Source organism: Schistocerca serialis, chromosome 1 (assembly GCF_023864345.2).
Source record: "Schistocerca serialis cubense isolate TAMUIC-IGC-003099 chromosome 1, iqSchSeri2.2, whole genome shotgun sequence".
NCBI lineage: Eukaryota > Metazoa > Arthropoda > Insecta > Orthoptera > Acrididae > Schistocerca > Schistocerca serialis.
In genome coordinates, this window is record NC_064638.1 from 824228005 (window position 1) to 824255590 (window position 27586).

At 45.1% G+C, this 27586-nt stretch overlaps 1 protein-coding gene across 1 annotated transcript in view; it reads left to right on the forward strand.

The window, feature by feature from the left end:
* LOC126484400 (trypsin-1-like) overlaps window positions 1-27586 on the forward strand; it is a 104511-nt gene that overhangs the window by 54068 nt on the left and 22857 nt on the right. Inside the window, exons 3-4 of the mRNA XM_050107906.1 lie at window positions 9688-9842; window positions 20877-20995. Coding sequence (XP_049963863.1) covers window positions 9688-9842; window positions 20877-20995 — 274 coding nt within the window. The remainder of the gene's footprint in view (window positions 1-9687; window positions 9843-20876; window positions 20996-27586) is intronic.

Here is a 27586-nt window from a genome sequence, read left to right on the forward strand (position 1 = left end):
TGTGAAGTTGGTAGCTGCTCGAAGAATTATGGGAAGTAAATACGATAAAACATGAGTCGGGCATCAGTAGCGAATGATATTGTTCGTTTGTAATCTTGTATATTATGTCAGAAATGTGCTTAAAGTGCCGAAATATTTCCAGCAAAAAAGGCAGCTAATGACGCGCTGTTCCTATCGGCGCAGTGAATCCTGATAGATGAAGAGGGCTAATTGGGAGCGGTCGTAAGTGAACTGCATCTTGAGCAGCGTTTTTGCGGAGTCATGGTTTGTGATATCGTAAGTGAATTTTTATGCACATATTATTGTGCTCTTAGATTCCTGATAACCACATACTCGAAAATCGTAACATTCGTAAATTACGGTAAAGTTAATTAGGTACACAGTACTGTAAAAATGATTGACGGTCGTTTCACACGCAGCAATTTAAGGTGTACCCTTAGGTTCCTGCCTAATTACATATTCGAAAGACGCGAAATATTCGTAAAAAAAAGAAGAGAAAGAAGTTTTGAGAAATAATACGGTAAATGATTAGGACTGCTGTTCATTTCATTCGCAGCAGTTTAAGCTGTGCTCTTAGTTTCATGCCTATCCACACACTCGAAAATCATGCAATATTCGCAAAAAAACAACAAAGTATTTTTCGTAAGCAAGACTACGCACGATTTAACTATTCCGAAATGCTAATATTAGAAACACGTTCTCTGAACTGCATGAATAAATGTTTCCTGGCTCCACTTTTTCTTCCACGTATATATCCAAACAAGTAGTATTAACCCTCTGCGTAGTTAGTTGAAGTAAAAACTGTTCAAACTAATGCGCAGAAAAATGATCTTGTACCAACACAGTGAGCTTGCTCCAAAAAGTACACGATCTAAGTTTTGAAATGTTTATCATCCGATTGAAATTTCGTTAGCTGAGGCTCAGCCGTGTAAAACTACTTTTAAAAAACCTAAGACAATCGGACATTGCTTATCACATTCAGGAGAACGTGTTTTGTTCTTTTGCGAACGACTTCAAAGAAACTCTACGTGGTTGCTCACTCCGTGCCGTCAGACGGCCATCTGCCGAGAACGCGCCTGTCTCCTCTCTCACACCTCTTCTTGCCAAACATAGATTGACCAGTCTCTGCAACCGACTCAGCTCCTCAAGCCTGTCGCCATTCACACAATAAGACTTCGCGGCAAAAAATGAAACATTAAACAGCATGATCTGATAAATGCAGGCTCAAAAATGGCTCTGAGCACTATGCGACTTAACTTCTGAGGTCATCAGTCCCCTAGAACTTAGAACTACTTAAACCTAACTAACCTAAGGACATCACACACATCCATGCCCGAGGCAGGATTCGAACCTGCGACCGTAGCGGTCGCGCGGTTCCAGATAAATGCAGGTGTTCAGCAAAAGAAACTAGTGCTACACCTTTTTAATCCACAAACAAGTTATTTTCAGTGTGTCTCCCATAGTGATTCTGCTTCCATCTAATCAACTTTTTTGACGAATACTAATGTGACAAATAAGTATCTGCGCAGTCTCTGTACGTCATCATACCTATCTTTCCGGGCTGCAAGGTTCATAGGCCGGGAACGTTTCGTGTACAACCTGTGTTTAGCAATGAATCCGCAATTTATGCGCCATCTCACTGTCTCGCCCTGCAAGTTAAAGCAGCTACACTGAAATACGAAAAAATAAAACAAGAAATCTCACAATATTCCAAGAAACGTAAATAAAAATTGTTACGAAAATCAGTAATCAACCCTAAATCCATTATAGCGAGACTTGGAGGTCTAATCACTCCTAGTGTTCATTACGAAAGTGGAAGCACTGAAATCGCTTTTGCGTGAAGTCATACCTTGCGCCGAAACAAATCATTAGAATCCGCGATTCTCACTGGCTATCGTATGTTACCCGATTGGCTACGGGCAATGGAAACAAAAACGGAAGAAATTACAATTGCAGCACGCATCGTAAGAGCTAAGTACTCAGTTCCTGCACTTCAGCTGAAATTAGTTCCTTGACTCTGATATCCAGCGCCTCTCTCTGGAATCGACTAAGCCGTCCTGACGGGTTCTTCTAAAGACTAAATTCTCTGTTAGTCTTCCTACTGTTTTTCATTTTCCTTTTCATAAACAACTCTTGACTGGAAGCATATAACGCTATTTCCCTTAACTGTAGCTTCCGATGTCAATTAAATATTCCCTCTGTTTTTGTCTTTGTTGAAGAGGTCACCAGCGATATTTTCTGAAAGCCTGACTTGAAAGAATGTAGTTACTTGCGTCTCTAAACACTTAAATCCCAACAAAAACGAAACAGCTATTGCTGCGTCTGTTATAGAGATGTATAACAATTGGCGGATTGTAGGTAATGTTTAGAGCTAGTAACGAATGAACGAGAAGAGACTACAACCGCTACAAATAACATATGAAAACTGCATGACTGGTCATTCATGACATTTAACTCATTTTACTGGGTGTCTGAGCCACATAGAAATGCTTAATCATTCAGCGTATGGGTGACAAGTGTGTGCGATTTGTGTTACTGTGATTTCTTGTATAGCACAGTAGACACGTTCGCAACCATCCGTCTGGTGGGATCATCACCGAAAGCGTCACACATACTCACTAATCCATTCAACAGTTCAGATAATAAAGATTTAACCCAGGCCCCCTGCCACGCAGTCAAATGAGATTAGAAATACCTCTCTTTCCTTTCCCTACCAAATTCTGGTCACGAAAATTTATCACTACCAGGATTCTAACCAGATGACCCTGGTAACACGTCATCGAGGCAGCGTGCGATAGCAAACTTCGTAGGACAACGTATATGTTACGTTATTCTGTTTTTCCGATAATTACAATATACGTAAAATTAATGCTTCCTCAACGCAAACTGCCTGAGATAAACTTTGATGAACAGCCCGGATATCTTGTTTGCAAAATCTAATTACTCTGAATATAACTGCAGTGTTGGAGACCTACATATTCATTATCTACACATGCCTGTGAGAATTTGTTACGCATCCGCAGGAAGATGCAATCGATTAAGCGCCTACTATTTGGGTGCCAAGGATTTGCAGAATTCATTTATTTGATGTCTTACCTTCTGACTGCTGCCGTTGCTTCATATTCTTCTTGCATTTCGCGGTTTTCGTGACTCTTCACAGAATGGAGTCACACACATTCACGTAGCTCGCCAGTCGTCTCGTCTCGTCTCAAACTGTTGCTAAGCAACGGCGTCGGCAGCCGCAGGGGCCCCTGTATTGTTGAGAACTGCGTAGCGTCTTGCGTGATATGTTGTTTACTCTAAGAGAAAAAGCGGGAAATAATCACCACATAATTAAGGAAACAGTCCAACGATAATTGTAGGGGCGTATCGGGGCTGCGATGACCGGGCAATGTACCCGCGAATAAGGTACTTCTGGAAAGCAAAGAACAGGAAAAAGTAAGAAAAAATTAAAACGAGAAGGAAAACTGGAAAAAAACAGTAAATTGCATAAGTCAAGAGACGTCTTCCCTACGTTAAAGAACGTAAGATTATTTTGGAAATTAAACTGACGTGCGACTAAGTGACTCGTTTAGATCCTTCATCCAGATCAAAGATCAGTCCGCTTTAGGATAAAAGCATCAGTTAATTGAATATAAAGAAAGCAAGGCCCTACAAATGAGTAAAAGTTTAGTCTAAGGCTACGACGAAGGATAGTGGCGCATACAGTAGTGTGCAACAAACAACTGAGTCACAATTTAAATGTAATCCTTACAAATGCTGTAGAGGCTAATCAAGAAACAGCCCTGTATTTTAATGCAGTTGAAGACATCTACATTTTTTGGTCACGAAATGATGCGTTGGTAGGACTTACAAACTCGTCGTGAATGCTTCCATGGTAACGTTAAAGACTCAAAATCCAGTGAATTGGGCTAGCATATAAGGAACCATCCTTAAAGCGTGAAGCAGAATAAATAAATACATCGAGGTGCGGTTTTCGCCAAGTTATATCGGACAATATGGCGAATTTAATGACGTTCGCTGATAATTTTTATCGTTTATAGTCGTCGAATTAAGACACCGCCTTTTTTTCTAATAGAACTATATTCTTTTTTACTGCGCCATTTAAAAGAAGCTTCTAAAAGAATTTCAACGATATAACTTGAATAAGACTTGACCAGCTAGTATCAAGATAACAGCGCCGCAAACCACTGTGCCGGCGTCAGGAGAACAGGTTCCACAAGCGTCTGGGCTAGTATATCAAATACAAGTAAATATGTACTTTAGCTATGGTTCTTATGTTTACCTGTGCACTTGAAGTCCATAAGTCTACGTTCTGCAGTTGTAACAATCAGATAACTTGCCAATAAAGCTATTGAGACATTCACAATACATACAACAGTCGAAAAAGTGAACACTGTTTATGATGAATGTCGCCAACTTATTACAGCAGCGCTGTGGTTGTACGAGGTGCATTCAAGTTCTAAGGCCTCCGATTTTTTTTCTAATTAACTACTCACCCGAAATCGATGAAACTGGCGTTACTTCTCGACGTAATCGCCCTGCAGATGTACACATTTTTCACAACGCTGACGCCATGATTCCATGGCAGCGGCGAAGGCTTCTTTAGGAGTCTGTTTTGACCACCGGAAAATCGCTGAGGCAATAGCAGCACCGCTGGTGAATGTACGGCCACGGAGAGTCTTTCATTGTTGGAAAAAGCCAAAAGTCACTAGGAGCCAGGTCAGGTGAGTAGGGAGCATGAGGAATCACTTCAAAGTTGTTATCACGAAGACACTGTTGCGTAACGTTAGCTCGATGTGCGGGTGCGTTGTCTTGGTGAAACAGCATACGCTCATCCCTTCCCGGACGTTTTTGTTGCAGTGCAGGAAGGAATTTGTTCTTCAAAACATTTTCGTAGGATGCACCTGTTACCGTAGTGCCCTTTGGAACGCAATGGCTAAGGATTACGCCCTCGTTGTCCCAGAACATGGACACCATCATTTTTTCAGCACTGGCGGTTACCCGAAATTTTTTTGGTGGCGGTGAATCTGTGTGCTTCTATTGAGCTGACTGGCGCTTTGTTTCTGGATTGAAAAATGGCATCTACGTCTCATCCATTGTCACAACCGACGAAAAGAAAGTCCCATTCATGCTGTCGTTGCGCGTCAACATTGCTTGGCAACATGCCACACGGGCAGCCATGTGGTCGTCCGTCAGCATTCGTGGCACCCACCTGGATGACACTTTCCGCATTTTCAGGTCGTCATGCAGGATTGTGTGCACAGAACCCACAGAAATGCCAACTCTGGAGGCGATCTGTTCAACAATCATTCGGCGATCCCCCAAAACAATTCTCTCCACTTTCTCGATCATGTCGTCAGACCGGCTTGTGCGAGCCCGAGGTTGTTTCGGTTTGTTGTCACACGATGTTCTGCCTTCATTAAACTGTCGCACCCACGAACGCACTTTCGACACATCCATAAGTCCATCACCACATGTCTCCATCAACTGTCGATGAATTTTAATTGCTTTCACACCACGCAAATTCAGAAAACGAATGATTGCACACTGTTCAAGTAAGGAAAACGTCGCCATTTTAAGTATTTAAAACAGTTCTCATTCTCGCCGCTGGCGGTAAAATTCCATCTGCTGTACGGTGCTGCCATCTCTGGGACGTATTGACAATGAACGTGGCCTCATTTTAAAACAATGCGCATGTTTCTATCTCTTTCCAGTCCGGAGAAAAAAAATCGGAGGCCTTAGAACTTGAATGCACCTCGTACACTGAAGAGTATCCAGATCGTGCCAAGCAATCACGATCTGTCTTTGCAAACACTATAAAATAAGTTCTACAAACTGCAAGTGTGGAGAGTAAAATATGCCAAGGAACAAAAAGACCAAGTGTTGGATTGTGACGTTATGGAGCCAGTATTCCATGTCAGCCAACTTGGATTTTAACGTCATAGATCCTGTCCCATTATTCCAACTCTTGGATTCTGACATTGTATGGCCAGTATGCCCAGCTCGCCATGTCAGATCGCCATCTTGGATTTCCTGCCAATTTAGATTCAGGACAAAATCCCTGGTGACACGAGAGTGGATAAAATCACTAAAATTTTAACTTGCCTCTAAATTTAAATTTCTCACCACTTTACACACAGGGCAACTGATCTACGTTAGACGGTGGAGGGGGAATGGGTAGGTGAAATGTCATGACGTCATCGATTACATCAATGGCGAAAGACTCTGTCCGAGAATCCCACCCCCATCCAATGTACCTACTACTTCAGTCCTTCAAAACCATAAAAATAATTTCAACAAAAACGAGTCCTTCAAGAACACACAAACAACTTTTACAGGAAAGTAAAACTGAAATGAGAATCTGTGAGCCTTATGGTAAATACACCAAGCAGCGCCAATTCTTCCTTGTTAAAATCTCCATAACACGCGTCGACGCGACTACCCGATCTTAGGCAGTTGTCTGATGGCGTCACGATCCTACTGTTGTACGGACAGGTACAAGCAGTTCAGTTTGATGAGCTTGTTTAAGAGTGAAGCAGTTATCGGAGATGATTTCTTGAGCTTTAAGAAACGGACTGCTAGGTACAGAAACATGCCTTGAACCAAGGACTAATACCCGTGAAACAAAATCAAGCACACATATACCGGACGTGAAATTCTGCATTGTATGGCCATTTAAAGAATATTTCGTTAGTAGTTTACATTTAGGCCTGGACATTCAAACTTATGCACTGAAATAACTTCGCTGCCTCCAAGCGACAGCGGCTCAGGACGAGGGGTGTGTCTTGGACCGCCGACGGGGACGGCACTGGGAAGGGTGGACGTGCGAGCGTTCTGCACCCCTCGCAGGGGGAGGCTAGTGGATGCCCTCCGCTTTCTTCGGAATAGGTACCATGGTGGACAATGGGAAAAAAACAGTGTCGTAAACCTATGCAGGAAATGGGATGATGCATAGATACAAAAGCGCGTGGATCACAGAGGCGGTGTGTGAAACTTATGGCTTGTTGCATAATATTTCGGCCTGCCTTAAAAAGCGAGAAACGTGCTGATAATTCGCGGACTCCTGCTGGCACTGAGATGGAGCGTAGACGCAAAAGCGTCAAAAATGCGTACAGGGAGGGAGGGAGGGAGGGTGAAACTACGGAACTGCCGAAGAAGAATGGGCCTGCTGCTGGACAGTAAGAATGATATTTATAAATCACGAACACCGGCTCAATCTCGGATGAAGCACAGACATAAGACTATGCAGCTCCAACACAGAAACAGCCCTTACAAGCAACTGCTATGTGGCTGCTTTCAGAAAGACTAGGAAATGCGAAAATTTATCGGAACAATGTGCTGGATTGACTGCGCCCAACGCTGGATACAGCCTCGACAGAGAAATGCCAGTTGCCGAGTCACACACCAGCCCACACAAGGCATGAGGTTTCCATCATGCACTGGCAGGCTTTGTCAGAAGACAGCGATCAATCAGCACTGGGAGGTTTTGTCAGGAGACAGCGATAAATCAGTTAGTGGCGTTGTAAATTTGGTCCATCAACGACAAGGTTCAGACTACGAAAACTTCATGGAGTGCTGAGTTAAGGGGCCACGAAAGGGGAGAAGAGACAGTGAGTGAGACAGCGCGAAAGGAATAGGACCTGGAGGCTCGTCAACCCCGCGGCTTACACAGTCTGCTGACTTTGATTCTTGTTCTTACTCACATCTGAATGTTCGTCACTTTGTGACTGATTTTTTCCTGGTCCATGTTGCACCGAAGAATCCTGGTAATCCAGCGCTTGGGAATTAAGCGCTCGACTACACACTGCAGTTTCCTTGCCTAACATACGCCTCCCTACACCTTGCAAAGCCGCGAAACACCCATGAGGACAGTAGACTTCCAGCTAACCGAGGCTGAGCTACGAGGCGACGCACTGTACCGACCCAACGTTTGCCGACGACACCACCACACGACGCGGCCCACGAGAAATACGGGCTCCGCAACGAACTCGTGACGTCACACTAGACGGCTTCCTCGCTACACTTCGTGAACGCTCGGCTCCATGCAGAGCCCACAGGAAATCAGTATGTCAATGAAAAGTACGCAGTATAAATTTTAATTTTGTCGTGTGTTATCGAGAGCTTGCATCCACTTAAACATGCTGTTAAGAATTATTAAACCCGCCTTAAATAGGACGCTCCCTGCCAGAGGCAGTTGCTGGCACTTGTAATACCCGTAGTGTCACGTGATGTGACGTGCATGCCACGGTCTGTCTTTCTTGTGGGTGCAACCACACTATTGATGACGAAAGGTAGTGAGATGATTCATTCCCCCCTGTGACCCCTTCATAACTGAGTCGTGTCCACTCCAAGTCAAATCGGCCTTGCAATTTGTATTTATGTAAATGATACTGTAATAAGCACACACATTTCATATTTTAATCCTCTAATTAATCCGTATCATTTGCCTATGAACCCTTCAAACTCATAACCCCATGCTATTTGATTTTACTGTGTGAAATTTGAATTTACCGTATAGTTGGCTTCCAGTGTGAGGCGATCTCATTGATAAAGCGCCTTTTATTTCACATCACAAAGCTATGAATGATGTGCTACAGTATTTCTTAGAAATCATCTACTCGTTCTGTTTTGTCTTAGACTATAGTGTCAGACGTTATTTCACTTTTATGATATTATTCAAGGTTGTAATTAACTTTAATACTTTTTCTAACTAACGAAAACAGGTTTTATTACTAGCTAAATGCAGAGTCTCATAAGAAACGGTTTGGTTTTGTATTTAACTAAAATGTAGCTTCATCAGTGTGCAGTATTTATTATGTGCAATGATGCATGAACGAATAGGTATTTCATGTATGGATGGATCAAGGAAAAATTATTATTGTTATGGTCAGGCGAAACTACTCATGTCTGGCCACAACTGTTGGTTCTGTGACAGCTCTGGGGAAGGTTCATCACACTGGAACACTCACATTAGTTCACTTTATTACATAAATGAATAAAAGATTTACTTGCCTGTGGCACACTTGTTTGTCAAAGAACTGCTTAATAAGTTAAAACTGTTATTGAATATTAAAGCATTACTTGATGCACAGATTAACAAACTGCTCTCTTGTAGTACAATGTCACATTTAAATGAACAGGTCAATCATCACGTTGGTCCTATACTATAATTTTGAGCCCTTCAGATGAGGTCATGAACTGGGCAGAGTTCAGGCTAGGTCGGCACTACATTGACCTCAGTGTGAGGGCGCTGCTGCGCTAAGAGGAGAGGCGTGCTCTTCAAGCGCACCTCCCACACATCGTTGCCGATTGCAGATTGCCCTCGCTAATGTGTGTGTTATCAATTCACATTGATTACTTTGGTGTTGAAAAGCGATCTCTGTAAGATATCACAGTTAAGATTGTATTTCGTTTCAACAGAGTATTTAAAATTTTAAAAATCCTAAGTTTATTTAATTATTTCATTTTTTGGCTGAATTTGGTTGAGGCTGGAGAATGGTATAATGTAGAGGAGGAAGAGGAAGATGGGCTGGCTATGAGACACGACGTGAAGGCGACGTTTTGTTCGGAATGGTGAGGGGGTAGGCATTCAGGAGAAGGGGCCCAAATCAAAGGACTTAGGACGGCGCTCTCTTCACTGCACTTGCAGCGATGTCACTACCTGCTGTGCTGTTGGTGTTGCAGAGTGCGAGGAGTGGGGGAAAGCCGTGTACCGGCTGGAAGACAGCCCCGTGCTGGTGGAAGGCGCGCCCAAACTCAACCGTTCGCTGTGCGGCGGCGAGGGCGCCCCCTATATCATCGGCGGCGTGCCCGCGGAGCCCAAGGAGTTCCCTCACATGGTGAGTCACCTCCATCCCCTTCCCTTTATCCAGTGCGGTCGTAAGGCAGTCGCTCACCTACCCACAGCTGGTACTCACTTAAAGGATAAGCCCGCATCTCGTGGTCGTGCGGTAGCGTTCTCGCTTCCCACGCCCGGGTTCCCGGGTTCGATTCCCGGCGGGGTCAGGGATTTTCTCTGCCTCGTGATGGCTGGGTGTTGTGTGCTGTCCTTAGGTTAGTTAGGTTTAAGTAGTTCTAAGTTCTAGGGGACTGATGACCATAGATGTTAAGTCCCATAGTGCTCAGAGCCATTTGAACCATTTTGAACTTAAAGGATAAAGCTTTTGAATATTCTACTTTAAAGGGACACCTTTGATCCCGAACGCTAGAAACCGCTCGAAACCGTGCTTAGACTAACACTCGAGCATAAAAACAGAGGTCTGTGTCATTTCCATCCATCCAAAACTCCGTACTTGTCTGCTAGCGCCATAAGACAGTTGCGTGTTGTAGCTGCACTAACAAGCGCTCGAGATGCGTGAAGTATAACAGCTATACGAATGTGTTTTTTTTTTTTTTTTAAGTGTTCGCATGTTGGGTATTGTACAAACTGTCTACAATGACATCATGAAGAGAATTAATCGTACGAATGCAGTCCAAACATTAGAGACAAAGTTGCGACATGCTGAATATGTAAATGAAATTGCGGTCAATGGATATACAATGAAGCGCCAAAGAAACTGCTATAGGCATGCGTATTAAAATACAGAGATATGTAAACAGGCAGAATACGGCACTGCGGTCGGAAACGCCTATATAAGACAAAAAGTGTCTGGAGCGGTTGTTAGATCGGTTACTGCTTCTACAACGGCAGGTTATCAAGATTTAAATGAGTTTGAAGGTAATGTTATAGTCGGCGCACGAGCGATGGGACACAGCATATCCGAGGTAACGATGAAGTGGGGATTTTCCCGTACGACCATTTCACGAGTGTACCGTGAATATCAGAAATCCAGTAAAACATCAAATCTCCGACATTGCTACAGCCGGAAAAAGATCCTGCAAGAACGGGATCAACAAAGAGAATCGTCCAACGTCACAGAAGTGCAACCCTTCCGCAGATTGCTGGGCCATCAACAAGTGTCAGCGCGCGAACCATTCAACGAAACATCATCGATATGTATCCTTCATGACCGCACGACACAAAGCTTTACGCCTCGCCTGAGTCAGTCAACACCGACAATGGACTGTTGATGACTGGGTACATGTTGCCTGGTCGGACGAGTCTCGTTTCAAACTGTATCGAGCGGATGGACGTCTGCGGATATGGAGACAACCTCATGAATCCGTGGACTCTGCATGTCAACAGGGGACTGTTCAAGCTGGTGGAAGCTCTGTAATGATGGAGGGCGTGTGCAGTTGGAGTGACATGGGACGCCTGATACGTCTAGATACGACTCTGACAGGTGACACGTAGGTAGGCATCCTGTCTGATCACCTGCATCCATTCATGTCCATTACGCATTCCGACGACCTTGGGCAGTTCCAGAAAGATAATACGACATTCCACACCTCCAGAATCACTACAGAGTGGCTCCAGGAACACTCTTCGAATTTAAACACTTCCGCTGTTCATCAAACTCCCCAGACATGAACATTATTGAGCATATCTGGGATGCCTTGCAACGTGCTGTTCGGAAGAGATCTTCACCCCTCATACTCTTACAGATTTATGGACAGCCCTACGGGATTCAAGTTATCAGTTCCCTCCAGCGGTGCTTCAGACATTATTCGAGTCCATGCCACGTCGTGTTGCGGTACTTCTGCGTGCTTGCGGGGGTCCTACAGGATATTAGGCAGTGGCTCTTCAGTGATTAGATAACTTAACAGTTCAGAAATATAATGGGGATGACACAGAAATAAATGAAGTTGCGCTGGGTAGATATACTGATTTTGAAGGACAGGAAGAACCTGAAAATGGCTCTGAGCACTATGGGACTTAACATCTGAGGTCATCAGTCCCCTAGAACTTAGAACTACTTAAACCTAACTAACCTAAGGACACCACACACATCCATGCCCGAGGCAGGATTCGAACCTGCGGCCGTAGCAGTCGCGCGGTTCAAGACTACAGCGCCTAGAACCGCATGGCCACTGCGGCCGGCGAAGAACCTGAATCTGAGGGCGGCTGGCCAAGCAGAAAACGACGTCTATCTACATACAGAGCAACAAGAACAGAACAGAACAGTACAGTCAAACTGAGCACGACCTATCTCCGCCCACGCAGTCGAGAGCCAGTTTCTTAAAAGATATTGATGACAGCGTACTAGAAAACATTTATGAAGACTACTGCAATCGTGGTTTCACTTGCTGTAGCAAACTAATGAGGTGCTGTATGTGTATTAAAAGTAAATCACATGCAGATTAATTCTAAATTACGTATCTAGCAAAAAGTGAGCACAGACTCGTTTCAAAGGACAGACTGTTGCAATTACAAACTATAAAAGACCATGTAATATCGCAGTTTGATAGAGCAAGGTTTAAATAGTTCAAATGGCTCTGAGCACTATGGGATTTAACATCTAAGGTCATCAGTCCCCTAGAACTTAGAACTACTTAAACCTAACTAATCTAACACATCACACACATCCATACCCGAGGCAGGATTCGAACCTGCGACCGTAGCAGTCGCGTGGTTCCGGACTGAAGCGCCTAGAACCGCACGGCCACCGCGGCCGGCGATAGAGCAAGGTGATATGGATCGTTCACTATTGGAATTAGCAAATGTGGGCGCTAGAAGCTCTAAAATGGATACCTTGAACAATTTTAAAGCTTCGGTTTCTTCTATCGACAATCGTAAGGCTGAATATGGCATTTCAGCCAGTCTTATTACTACGTTTGTCACTCGTAAGTACACAGAAGACGATAATAGTATACATCAGAAAGCACAACAGTTTCCGGAGGAAGTAAACAAGTTTATGTCAGAGCATGGTTCGGAGAAAGGAAATGTTTGGAACAGTGACCAGAGAGGATTCCAGTATGAAATGTCTTCATAAATAACGCTGTCTCACGGAGGAGAGAAAACTATAGTTAGTGTGTTGCAGTCTGTACATAGCTCTACCACAGCTACACAATGGCTTAATCAGTGACAAACAGAATAGCAGACAAATTGTACATCTGTTTCCAGGTAGCACGAGGCACTTTCGGCCCAGATATTTTAAATACACACACTGCCTACGAAACATTGATGTAGAGGCAAGTAAAATTGGAAAAATAATTAAAGAACACATGCAAATTTTTCTAACTACAGATCTTGGTGAACGTGTAACAAGTGAAAAGAGCCTATTGCTGCATGATTACTCGTGAAATTGTACCCTTCTAGATGTAAGCTTTCCAAGCAAAGATGTTATGCTGATGATATTGCCAACCTCTTGACGTCTACTGCTTTCAGTAACGTAAGATCTATATCAGAGGGATTGCAGATTTTGTGAGACTGCAATGTGCCAAACCACAAATAAAGATACACGATTTTTGCGGGTTCGTTCTTGGCTGCAAGTTGGCCCCAGCCTTTGCAGCATCTTTTCCCTTCCGTTCTGCAGGTCTCTCCTCTTGCTAGCCGCACGGAGTGGCCGCGCGGTTTAAGGCGCCATGTCACGGATTGCGCGGCCGCTCCCGCCGTAGGTTCGAGTCCTCCGTCGGGCATGGGTATGTGTGTGTGTTGTTCTTAGCATAGGTTAAATTAAGTTACTTTAAGTAGTGTGTAAGTCTAGGGACCGATGATCCCAGCAATTTGGTTCCTAAGGAATTGACACACATTTTTAACATTTGATTCCTCTTGCTATTCTTTTTCTCCTCCGTTGGGAACATGTCTGGGGTGTTAACGGGGATGTCTTGCATTGTCTGTCGCTGACGCAAGAACAGTCTCACCACTGCCTTTTCCTTTCCTCGTCTCTCTTCTCCTCTAGTTGGAGGTTCCTCTTTCTTCTTCCTCCCAGTGTGCTCCTGAAGGTCGGTCCACGCGTCTGACGCGTAACAGGTGACTGGGTAACGCTTAATTTCCAGCCCCGGGTCTACAGGTAGGGTTAACACGTACCCCCTGGTACAGGCCAGGCCCAGGGAGGGGTGACTGCCTGAGCTGCTACCTTCCCAAATCTCCGATTGGTCCCTCTGTCAGGTGTTCGAGAGGGGTGACCTGAGGTTTTGAGGTGTAAACGATCACCTAAAGCGGGTGCGCGCCCTTGTGAAGGGGGCGCCCAGTTGGAAGGTGTGTGCCATCGAATACGCTGGCAATCATGGGGATTTTCCCGAAATTAATCCGTCATCTTCACAATCAACGTCTACGAAACGTAAACGTAACAAGGATAATGATTCAAAGGCCCTTCCTGCTGCACCACGGTTCCTCGTGGTCTCACGTACTGAAGACAGTCAGTCCTTCGTCACGGTAAAACCGTTTATTACTCTGAAAGGTGTTGATACAACTGCCGGCCCTGTGAAATCCTGCTCTCGTTTACGGAATGGCACTTTGCTTTTGGAGACTACTTCTAATTCTCAAGCACAACAATTGCTTGCAGCGTCGCTTCTCCACGGCTATCACGTTTGTGTCCAGGCCTATAAAACTTTGAATTCTTCACGTGCTGTTATTTACACTAGTCTGCTCGACGGTCTAACCGAGGCCGAAATCCAATCTTACCTCTCTGATCAGGGTGTCATTGCCGTCCATCGTGTAATGAGAAAGGTAGATTCCTCCTTAGTGCTAACCCGCACTCTTTTTCTCGCCTTCGATAGAGTGGTGCTTCCATCCAAGATCAAAGCAGGCTGTAAAATTATCACAGTCCGGCCGTACGTTCCGAACTCGAAGCGCTGCTACCAGTGTCATCGTTTCAACCATGCTAGAACGTCTTGTCAACACCCAGCCAAATGTGTAACCTGTGGTAGGGATGCGCACAAGGGCGACTGTCCTCCTCCTCCCCCCCCCCCCCCCCATCACCTGTATCAATTGCAATGGCGGCCATGCCGCCTCCTCTCCGGATTGTCCTGTGTATCTTAATGAGCGGGCTGTCCAAGAGATCCGGGTAAAGGAAAAAGTGCCTTACCCAGTCGCTCGAAATTTTTGGCTAGTCGCAAACCCTGTGTTCTCCCGTCTGGCACCTATAGTTGTGTTCTTGTTACCCCTCGTTCCATGAATGACATGGCCCTTTGGGGTTCTCCCAGGACCTGTCTGAGGTGCCCTCCTGGCTGATCTTAACCAACTTAACCTCTTCTGCCTTAACACTGGAGTACCCACTCTCTTTTCCGACTCCTCACATGCCTATTCCCATTTGGACCTATCCTTTTGCACTGCCCAAATGAACTGATTGACCTGTAACGTTATTCCAAAACTGTCCAGGACGTCTACACTGCTTTCCTCAGGTAGAGTTTCCAAGACTCCATAATGAGGTTGCAAAAGTGGTACAATATTTCGATCGACCTACTTGTGTAATAGACCTTTTTTTTTTCAAATATGAAACTAAATAAGTCACGATTACTTAGCAACCTGAATGTGAAAATATGTGAAATTTTCTGTGTATGTCTGTATGCCAACAGTTTGTTGCCATTCTCATACGGAGGAGAGAGTGTTCCATGTGTGGACAAATTTTTTCGAAATCGTGTTTTCAGTTCTTTGGGTGTTTCTCACGTACCGACAAAGTTACGTTTACAGCGCCACATTAAACGCTACAATTCAGAGCCCTCTACTGGCAGAGGCTTGCCACCTGTATCAATGAAGCGGGAAAATCGACTACTATGCATGATACGTAATACCTCAACCGATACTGAGAACAGAATAAAAATTCGGAGGCGTTATTTTTCAGCACGTCCATGTATATTATTCTCAAGATCCTATTGCTAAATATTTGATGGTATCAGTATAGTGGTCGAACAGTCTTCTTCGAATGCAGGTTCTCGAAAATTAAACAGCAAGGTTACGTACAACCACGTTTTCTTTCTTCCAAGGATTCCCATTTAATTTCCCCGAACACTTCTGTTTTACTTTCATGTGGTATATATCAACCTGATCCTAGCAGTGCATATATGAATTCTTTCGATGTTCAAATGTGTGTGAATTCCTAAGGGACCAAACTACTGAGGTCATCGGTCCCTACACTTATACACTACTTAAACTACCTTATGCTAACGACAATACAACACACACACACACACACACACACACACACACACACACACACACATAAACACACACACACGCCATGCTCGAGGGAGAACTCGAACTTCCGACAGGAGGGGCCGCACAATCCGTGACATGGCGCCTCTAACCGCGCGGTCATCCGTGTGGCTCAGCACTAGTTCTTTCTTTCTTTCTTTTTTTAAAAAAATCTTATGGGACTTAATGTGCTAAGGTCATCAGTCCCTAAGCTTAAACACTATTTAACCTAAATTATCCTAAGGACAAACACACACTCCCATGCCCGATGGAGGACTCGAACCTCCGGCGGGACCAGCCGCACAGTCCATGACTGCAGCGCCTCAGACCGCACGGCTAATCAGGCGCGGGGCTCAGCACTAGTATCCTGTACACTATTTCCTTAATAGCTGCACTGCATTTTCTCAGAACATTTCCAACAAATCTACTTCTTCCATTCGCCTTCACAAGTACTAATTGTACGTGATCCTCATATTTCATATTGCTTCTTAATACAACCCCTAAATACTTTAAGATTTTAGTTGTTCAATATGTTCATTGCTAATCTCGTAATCAGCTACTGTCGGATTCTTTCCCTTTGTTATAGCCATTATCTTAAACGTTTATCCACATTTAAAGAGAGCTGTCGTTGATTGTACGAGGATTGGAACCTTAATAGTGGCAACTATTTATTTACAGGTCGTACAAATTAGATACATGTTTCAAAGTTTTACTGACCTTCAAAGTAGTCACCAGCATTGTGTATAACCCGTTGCCAGTGGTGTGGAAGTCGTAGGATACTCTTAACAGTGCCAGTTGTGTTGACAGTTCGAGCGGTGCGGTCTATTGCACGACGAATTTGTACAGTTCTGAAGCGAATGCCGTGAAATGTTTCCTGCAGTTTAGAAATATAGTTGAACTGACGATGGCTTATATCAGGGGAGTGCAGTAGGTGGTATAGCATTTGGCAGCCCCATCAGTCAAACAAATCAGTAACAACTTGCACTATACGTGCTTGAGCATTGTCCTGCAAAATGATGGTCAGATCCTGCAGAAAGTATCATCACTTCTGTCTCTAAGCTGTTCATTTTTAGAACAGAACCTACGACCAACTGGTTACGTAAATCATGGCAGTGGAGTAGTGTATATGTACCAGTTGGTTGCATGGATCAAGTTAGTAAGATGGATTTAAAGATGGCAGGATGGAGCTATGGTGTTTGAACGTGGCTGTGAGCACACAGTCAATTCAGTTCTCCGATTTGTTGGTATATCAATGTTGACTGTCCAACGTATCTGCAAGGAGTCGTTTACCATTCGCGACCATGTAATATGGCATTAAAAAGGGGTTGATACACTGCTTGCATGTATTAAATGGGCAAACACAAAGAATGGACTGTAGCAGCCTGAAGGTCTGTAGTGTGACCGATGAGTCGCGATTTTTCCTTATTTTCAGTGCTGAAAGTTACTGAGTGCGCCAACCGGCCACAATGCTTTTAACCCACGGTGTGTAGAAGTAGTAGTTCACACCAGAGGTGGCTCTGTGATGTTTTTTGGAGGAGGAGTGAGGGATTTCTGGTACCATGACTTTGACCCACTCGTTCAGGTTACTGTGACCACGAACCAGGAAGTTTACTGCAATGCTGTCGGTGACCAAGTGTTGTTCATGATGAGTAGGGGTGTACATGCCCATCATCCAAGATAATAGCCTTGTTCACAGGGCTACACACGCATGTCCCTGGTGTGACCAACACTTTGGCACACTACTGCATCTCGACGGGCCCACTAAATCACCAGATACTACTCCAGCAGAAAATGTAAGGGGTTAATTAGAGCAGCGGGTGAAACTTAGCAAGTTCGTCGCAGGTTGGCAGCTGCACGGCATCTAATTATGAATGAGTTGCTGCAGCTCAGTATGTCATAGCTGAGAAAAGTTGTGGCCTTCTTTACTCGACGAATGCAAGCCATTTTGAGGGCTAGAGGTGTGTTACACAGTATTATCAAGGTGCCTCCTGCGGCTGATTAACCTTTCGGCTGTAGTGGTTACGTAAACAATATATTTATAAATCATTTAAATTTGGCGCCAAGAAAGTGTCGTTTCATACAAGATTTTAAAACCAACTTTGAGTATACAATTCTCCGCACAAGTCAGGAAAAGCACTTTCCCTGTAACTCCACTTTAAGATGTGGCCACATCTTTCTTGTCCCATTCGGATCGGTTGAGTCTCGACCATTCACGACGAAGAGATAAATATCGCGACCATCTTCCTTAGGTTTTTAATTACATGGGCATTGTGGGTAATTGTTCATTTCTGCTTTCCTTCCACATCTCTACATTTATATCCCCTTTAGTTTTGCCGTTGTCATTTATTTTGTTGTCCAAATAACATAATTCATTTATTATGTTTATTGACTTATTTTTTAATCTACTTAGCTCAATTACCTTATTAAAATCTACCTGTCCTCAGTTACCATTGTTGCATGTGGTATATGAAGCGACTAACTTAGTGCCCGCTGCTTCGCTACCGTAGACTGTATGGTCTGCATTGTTGTTATGGTCTTCAGTCCACAGACTGATTTGATGCAGTCCCATGCTACTCTCTGCTGTACAAGCTTCTTTATCTCCAAGTAACTACTGCAACCGACATCCTTCTGAATCTGCTTAGCGTATTCATGTCTTGGTCTCCCTCTATGATTTTTGCCCTCCACGCTGTCCTCTACTACTAAATTTGTGATCCCTTGATGCCTCAGAACATATCCTACCAACCGATCCCTTCTTTAGTGAAGTTGTGCCACAATTTTCTCTTCTCCCCAATTCTATTCAGTACCTCCTCATTAGTTACGTGATCTACCCATCTAATCTTCAGCATTCTTCTGTAGCACCATATTTCGAAAGCTCTATTCCCTTCTCGTCTAAACTATTTATCGTCTATGTTTCACTTCCGTACATGGCTACACTCCATACATATACTTTCAGAAATGATTTTCCGACACTTAAATCGACAGTCGATGTTAACAAATGTCTCTTCTTCAGAAATGCTTTCGTTGCCATTGCCAGTCTACATTTTATATCCACTCTACTTCCACCATCGTCAGTTATTTTGCTCCCCGAAAAGCAAAACTCGTCTAGTACTTTGTCTCATTTCCTAATCTAATTCCCCGAGCATCGCCTGATTTAATTCGACTGCCCGCATAGTCTTTTTTTCTTCAATCTAATTTTTATGATATTCGCAAACACATTCCGAACTTTTCGTGTTATTGAAGGCCATTTAAGGACGGTCTTTCCGAATGTACTTCTGACCGAAAAACTATTCTGGTAACTGGAGTCCAAGGATTTTTTAATCATGCCTTTTGCGTTCTTCTGGTGGTATTTCCCTAGAAACTTTCGTCCCCTAACGCATATTTCTTTATGTTTGACCAGGAAGTGACATACAGATTTTCGTATATTCGGATTTAAATCTTTTTAATGTAATGAAATATTTTCATAAAAGATTTCACCCCCTATTTCACCCTCTTAGGGGTTGAATTTCTGAAAACAATGAAATGCGTATTTTTTTTATTTCTAGCAGAATGCCAAATAAGTTTTTATGGATTTAGCTTCAAAAATGTTTAGATAATGAGCCGGCCGAAGTGGCCGTGCGGTTAAAGGCGCTGCAGTCTGGAACCGCGAGACTGCTACGGTCGCAGGTTCGAATCCTGCCTCGGGCATGGATGTTTGTGATGTCCTTAGGTTAGTTAGGTTTAACTAGTTCTAAGTTCTAGGGGACTAATGACCTCAGCAGTTGAGTCCCATAGTGCTCAGAGCGATTTGAACCATTTTTTGTTTTTTTTTGTTTAGATAATGAAATGTTTCCGTACAGTTTTCATCCCCTATTTTATCCCTATAGTCTTTGAATTTCCAGAAACAATTAAACAAGTGTTTTTTTTATTTCTGTCCGAGAAGCCAAACTAAAATTTATATAGATTTAGCTTTAAAAATGCTTTCATAATGAAATATTTCATCCTCTATTTGAACCCTTACGAGTTGAATTCGCAAAGACAAACCTGTTGCTTTAAAAATGCTTTAGTAGTTCTTTAATAATGACTGACTTTCAAAAAAACTTTCACCCACTGTTTCGCCTTCACAGGGTTTAAATTTTAAAAAATGCTGAAACACTTACTTCTTTATTTCTGACCGAGAAACGAAATACCAATTTTCGTAGGTCTAGCTACAATACTGCCTTAATAGCGGCGTATTTTCAAAAACTTTTCACCTCCATTTGACCCTCTTACGGATGGAATATCGAAAAATCCCTTCTTAAAGAGCGCCTACAGTATAAGATCAACACCCTCCACAAATTTCAAATTTCTATCCTTAATGGTTTGGTCCAAGCGATGATGAGTCAGTGAGTCAGTCAGGACGTTGCCTTACATAACGCCCAGTAGACGAATGCACTAGAAGTGAAGGTGGTGTACTTTAGAATGTTGTGGTGAGGCCTGCACCTCGTTCGCTGCCGATGCCTCCTGTGAAGCCTTCAGGGAGGAGGAGGAGGAGATTAGTGTTTAACGTCTCGTCGACAACGAGGTCATTAGAGACGGAGCGCAAGCTCGGGTGAGGGAAGGATGGGGAAGGAAATCGGCCGTGCCCTTTCAAAGGAACCATCCCGGCATTTGTCTGAAGCGATTTAGGGAAATCACGGAAAACCTAAATCAGGATGGCCGGAGACGGGATTGAACCGTCGTCCTCCCGAATGCGAGTCCAGTGTGCTAACCACTGCGCCACCTCGCTCGGTAATGCCTCCTGTGCTGAGGCAAGTGGCGAAGTGTCTCGGGCCCCCTGCGTGGAGCAGCACTTGTTGACGGCCGAGTTTACAGTGGTTGTGTGTGCTTGGTGCTGTTGCAGGCGGCGGTGGGCTTCGGCCCCGAGAGCAGCGTGCAGTTCCTGTGCGGCGGCAGCCTCATCAGCGAGCGCTGGGTGCTGACGGCGGCGCACTGCCTCGACGACTACACCAACAGCGGCGTGTGAGTACGCTGAGGGGCGCCAACTGGCACTTGCCGGTCTCCAAAGGTACCCCGACGGCGGGCAGCCTCCGACAGCTGCGTGACGCTCCGGCCCGTCGTTCGGACAGTCGGACAGTGTCAAGTGGCATTTAATCGAGTGATCTCGACGGATCAGGAGCGGCCTAGACTATCTGATTAAAAGTATTTGTACGACAGTACGTAATGAGGAATTGACCACTAGAAGTCACGAGAGACGGCCAGCATAAAACAGGGCGGGAAGTAATGTGTTGCCAGTAGAGATGCAGTCAGATCAGAATGGGTGTCAGGAGAGCTCAGTGGCTTCGAACGTGGACTAGTCATTGGATGTTATCTGGTAACAAATCCATCAGATAACTTTGGAAGCTGAAGAAGTGAATTAAAATTTGTGCTGCGGCCGGGACTCGAACCTGGGTCTTCTCGCTTACTAGGCAGATATTACGTGATGGTCTACCGCTGTGATGTAAAGCCCTATATCCCTCCCCCAATGCGGTGCTTTAAATGCTTGAAGCTCGGCCATATGTCTTCCCGCTGTACTTCCAGCATCACATGTCGAGATTGCGGACGCCCACCACATCCCAACACTCCATGTGCCCCGCCTCCCATCTGTGTCCACTGCAGAAAGCACCATTCGCCTTGCTCGCCTGACTGCACGATTGTCCAGAAAGAACGGAAAATCATGGAGTACAAGACCCTGGACCGACTGACCTATGCTACGGTCGCAGGTTCGAATCCTGCCTCGGGCATGGATGTGTGTGATGTCCTTAGGTTAGTTAGGTTTAAGTAGTTCTAAGTTCTAGGGGACTGATGACCACAGATGTTAAGTCCCATAGTGCTCAGAGCCATTTGAACCATTTGAATCGACTGACCTACACTGAGGCTAAGGAGAAATTTGAACGTTTACATCCTATACGTGTAACACTGTCTTATGCTGCCACTACAACAGTTCTAGCCCATCAGCTCCGCCAACCCCAGTCACCTCTCATAGCTGGAAGACTACACCTGCCCCCTTGATGGTGGGGGCAATTCCCTTCCTGTTGCTCCTGCACCACCCACTTTCGGAGCAACACCCCCCCCCCCCCCCACCCAACCATTGAGGATATCAGTCCCCACTTCTTTGCCGGAGAAGTGTAAGTCTTCTTCACCTCATCTCGTTAGGAAAGGGTCCCTTGGGTCCTTGGGTCACTCCCTTCTCAGGTTTCTGCTTGTGGGTAATATGACACCCGCCAGTGGCTGAAGAGCCCAAAAGCAACTGGTCATAGGGCTTCACGCTCATCCCCAGTCCCGGAGACTGAATCAGTGAAGTCCTCCCAGATAGGGAGACACAAGGAGCAGCGAGAGAAATCCAAAAGGAAGATCCCCAAGACCAAGGCAATTACTGTGGCATACACACCACCGCTACCTGCAAGCTCTGCGTCTGTGGATGAGGTGGAGATTCTGGTGTCCACTGAGGACATACATCTCGCTGGACCCTAAGCCAAATGGATATAGACTGCTCAAGCAATGAGTCAGTGGCAGCAGGTGACCCTGAGACGTATACTGCCTCATTGAATGTTCCATACCTTCCCGGTCTCACAATGACATCATCCTCCAGTGGAATTTCGGTGGTTTTTTCAACCGCCTGGCCGAGCTGCGGCAACTGTTAAGCTTTACACCTGCTTTCTGCATTGGCCTCCAGGGAAACTGGCTCCCAGCAATGCGGACCCCTGCCCTCCCCGGCTATAAGGGATATTACAGGAGCTGTAGCGACTATAATCGAGTGTCAGGTGGTGTTTGTGTTTATATCCTAAACTCAGTCTGTAGTGAAACTGTGCCCCTTCAAACCCTTCTTGTAGCTGTGGTTGTCAGAATAAGGATGACACAGGGAATACCTGTCTGCAAGGTATATCTTCCACCAGATAGTGCAGTACCCCTGAATGAATTAGCTGCACTGATTGATCAACTCCCTAAACCTTTCCTAATTTTGGGAGATTTTAACGCCCGTAACCCCTTGTGGGACGGTACCATGCTTGCTGTCAGAGACACAGATGTCGAAACTTCACTGTCTCAGTTCGACCTCCGCCTCTTAAATACTGGGGCCGCCACAAATTTCAGTGTGGTTCATGGTAGTTACTCGGCCATTGATTTCTTAATTTGCAGTCCAGGACTTCTCCCATCTATCTATTGGAGAGCACATGACGACCTGTGTGATAGTGACCGCTTCTCCATCTTCCTGTCACTGCCCTGGCGTCAGGCCCACGGACGCCTCCCCAGATGGGCTTTAAGCAAGGTGGACTGGGAAACTTTCACCTCTGCTGTCACCGTTGAATCTCCCCCACACGAGAACATCGATGTGATGGTTGAGCAGGTGACTACAACAATCGTTTCTGCGGCAGAAAACGCGATCCCTCGCTCTTTAGGGAGACCTTGCCGAAAGACAGTCCCTTGCTGGTCACAAGAAGTCGCTGAAGCAATTAAGGAACGTCGGCGAGCTGTAAAACGGCATAAGGGTCATCCTTGCCTGGAGCTCCTTATAGCCTTTAAACGGCTCCATGCCTGTGTTCGCCAACTTATCAAACGACGGAAGCAGGAGTGTTGGAAGAGATACATCCCGACCCTTGGGTGCCATACATCACCTTCCCAAGTCTGGGCAGGGATCAAACGTGTTTTCAGGTCCAGATCCCAACAGGTGTTCCTGGTGTTAACATAAATGGTGTGTTATCTACCAGCGCAATTGCGATTGCCGAGTACTTTGCTGAGCACTATGCTCGAGCCTCTGCATCAGAGAATTACCCACCAGTCTTTCGCACTCTCAAACGGCGGCTGGAAGGGAAAGTCCTCTCGTTCACTATACGCCACAGTGAATCGTATAACTCCCCATTTACAGAGTGGGAGCTCCTCAGTGCCCTTGCACATTACCCCGACACTGCTTCTGGGCCAGATCGGATCAACAGTCAGATGATTAAACATCTCTCATCTGACTACAAGCGACATCTTCTCACAATCTTCAACCAGATCTGGTGCGATGGGGTCTTTCCATTGCAATAGTGGGAGAGCACCATCATTCCATTGCCCAAATCCGGCAAAAGCCCGCTTGATGTGGATAGCTATCGGCTCATCAGCCTCACCAACGTTCTTTGTAAGCTCCTGGAACGTATAGTGTGAGATTGTCGAGTACTTTGCTGAGCACTATGCTCGAGCCTTTGCATCAGAGAATTACCCCCCAGTCTTTCGCACTCAAACGGCGGCTGGAAGGGAAAGTCCTCTCGTTCACTATACGCCACAGTGAATCGTATAACTCCCCATTTACAGAGTGACTACCTCCCGGAGTCACGTGGCCTACTGGCTCCATGTCAGGGTGGATCCCGCCAGGGTCGCTCTACCACTGATAATCTTTTGTCCCTGGAGTCGGCCATCCGAACAGCCTTTTCCAGACGCCAACACGTGGTTGCCTTTTTTTTTATTTACGAAAATCATATGACACGACCTGGCGACATCATATCCTTGCCACATTATACGAGTGGGGTCTCCGAGGCCCACTCCTGTTTTTCATCCAAAATTTCCTGTCGCTTCGTACTTCCGTGTCCAAGTTGGTGCTCTCATAGTTCCACCCATTTCCAGGAGAATGGGGACCCGCAGGGCTCTGTATTGAGTATATCCCTATTTCTAGTGTCCATTAATGGTCTGACACCAGCTGCAGGGCCGTCTGTCTCAACTTCTCTGTGTGCAGACAACTTCGGCATTTTGCACTGCTCCCCCAGTACTGGTGTTGCCGAGCGGCACTTGCGTCAATACTATATCACAAATTTTGTGGCACTGGGAGACGGAGTGGCATAACCTCGGTACGCACAGCAAATTGCGTGCCATTAAGGAGACTAAGAATGTGTGGAAGACTTCCACGCAGGCCTCTCACAGGGACTCTGTGGTTCTCTGTCGGCTCAGCATTGGCCATGCTTGGGTGACACACGGCTACCTCCTGCACTGTGATAACCCACCTCAGTGTCAGTGCAGCGCCCGGCTGACAGTGGCCCATATCATGGTGAGCTGCCCTTCTTTGGCTGCCCTGCGGTGAACTCTTCAGTTACTGGATTCGTTGCCATTAATTTTAGCTGAGAATGCCTGATCAGCTAATTTAGCTTTACGTTTTATACGTGACAGTGGGTTTTATCATTCCATATAAGTTTTTGCGCATGTCCTTTGTCCCTTTGTGTTCTCCACTCTAATGCTTTTAGGCTGGATGTTTTAATGTTTCGTAGAGTGTCTGGTTTTTCCTTTTTATTCTCGTGGTCGGCCAGCTACAGTCATGTGCTCCCTTGTTTTTATCCCTTCTACCTGTTTCTTGTTTCTCCCTGTGGTTTTCTTTTCCTGTTTTGTCCCTAACAGTGTTGGTTGTCCTGTCTTCTTCTGGTTCTTCCATTCTCCTGTTATTGCGCTGTAGATCTCCTTTCTTTTCTTCTTTCCCTTGTGTAATTATTTTACTGGGAACAAGGGACCGATGACCTCGCAGTTTGGTCCCTTCCTACCTTCTTTAAACCAACCAACGAGACAGCTACCTTCACCAATGTAGGTACTGTTTCGGGCTGGCCGGTTTCCAGAGTTGAGTGTGTGGGAGCCAGTGGTATGGTTTCTCCTGTACTGTAATGAGTGTAGAATAAAGAATGCATACTCACAAGCTTGCTTACACCTGATGCCTCCTACACAGTACATAACTGTAGCAGCCCAGACGCTGATCGTGGCTAGTGGGCAGCGAGTGTTATACCCAGAGGTATGGAGAGATAGTGGCGGGCAGTCACCTTGCTGTCGCTCGTCGCCGTGTCAGCATGGTGACGCAAGTCCAAGCGGGGTGGCAGCAGAGTACCATCTTCGCTCTGTGATGCTGATGGGAGGAGGGTAGTCCCCCAATGAAACCCAGCACACTCTGAGACTGGCCGGAGTGTCGGTAAAGGCATCCACTGCGTTGTAGGTGGTCTCACCTCAGAAGACCCAGTTGGAAGTCCAGAACCATCAGGACTAGCTGATGGCTCGTAAATAGCGAATTCGCCTAGTTGGTGATGATGCTCAATGAGGCTTGAGTAGTGTAACAGTGGACGAATTGACACAGAGCCTTCACCAGTTGAAAGCACAGTGTCAATGCAAAGATTCTACCAGTTGAGATGGGAGCTCTTATACTCCCTCCAAGGCGGTGTGTTAACACAGGTGAGAGACTCCCAGCACGTGTCGGCTGCGGAAACGCCACGTTGTTGTACACCGTGTAGCACACAGTCAGTCGCTGACAGCAAGGCGCCGCATTGTAGCGTACTGCGTCAGCATTGTTCCAGTGCGCAGCTGCACAATGACGTTGGTGGCTGGTTCGCGTGTCGTTTGGCTGCTTGCTAAGGTCTGCCTGAAGCTCAGGCTGCAGCACTGCTGATAATGTTAGTTTATTGATGACTCCTCCTACTCCACTGACGAATTTTTTAGTAGGACCGACTGATGTAATTAATAACATCAGATATTTACAGTGTTACGTAAAATCGAAATTCTGTACATGCTCAGTGGAGTAATATAGGAAATTGAATGGTGGCTACCGTAATGTACAGGATGTTTCAAAAAGAATGATCTGATTTCAAAATTCCATATTTATTCATAAAAACATACTACAAACATGGGATGAATTGTAAAATACTCACAAAATCTTAGTTTTAGTTATGCTATAGTAAATTCTGTGTGTGTCACCAGCAGGAGCAGCACGAACAATATCTATACGATAGCTAAATTCGTCATAAACTTTAGAAATGTAACTGCTCTTACAGAAGTTACAGCGGCTGTTATTCTGTTCTTCATAGTTTCTATGTCATGACGTAAAGGGGAGATGAACATAGTTTCCTTCGCATATCCACAGAAGAAAAAATCGCATGGAGCCATGTCTGTCGATCTTGGAGGCGAAGAATGCAGGGCAATGTCTCGGGGTACCGTGTGCCCTATCCAACGTTGATGCAGAGCGTCGTTGAGACACTGACGTACGTTGTGGTGCCAGTGTGTTGGAGCTCGATTCTATTGGAAAGTGGGGTCACCGGAGTCGACCTGAAGCTGTGGGAAAAGCCAGTTCTGCACCGTTTAAAGATAGCTCAACGCTGGATAGGCCGCACGGGACCCCTAGACATTGCCCTACATTTTTGACCTCAAAGATCGCCAGACATGACGCTACACGATTTTTCCGGGGATATGTGAAGAAAAATGCGTTCCTCTCTCCTATACCTCGTGACATAGAAGTGAAGAACAGAATAGCAGCCGCCATAACATCTGTAAAAGCAGATACATTGTGTAAAGTTTATGACGAATTTAGCTATTTTCTAGATGTTGTTCGTACTGCTGCTGATGGACACAGAGCATTTGTAATAGCATAGCTAAAACCACAAGATTTTATATTTGGCGATTCACTCTGTTTGTAGTATGCTTTTACTAATAAAATTGGAGTTTTGAAATCGTGTTATTCTTTTTTAAACACGCTGTACTGTACCTTTATATGTTATGTGAAAAAGTTCATTGCTTCTTAAATAAACGTATTTTTAAATTATAGTATTTTACTTACATGAGGCCTAATTCACACAGAATGTG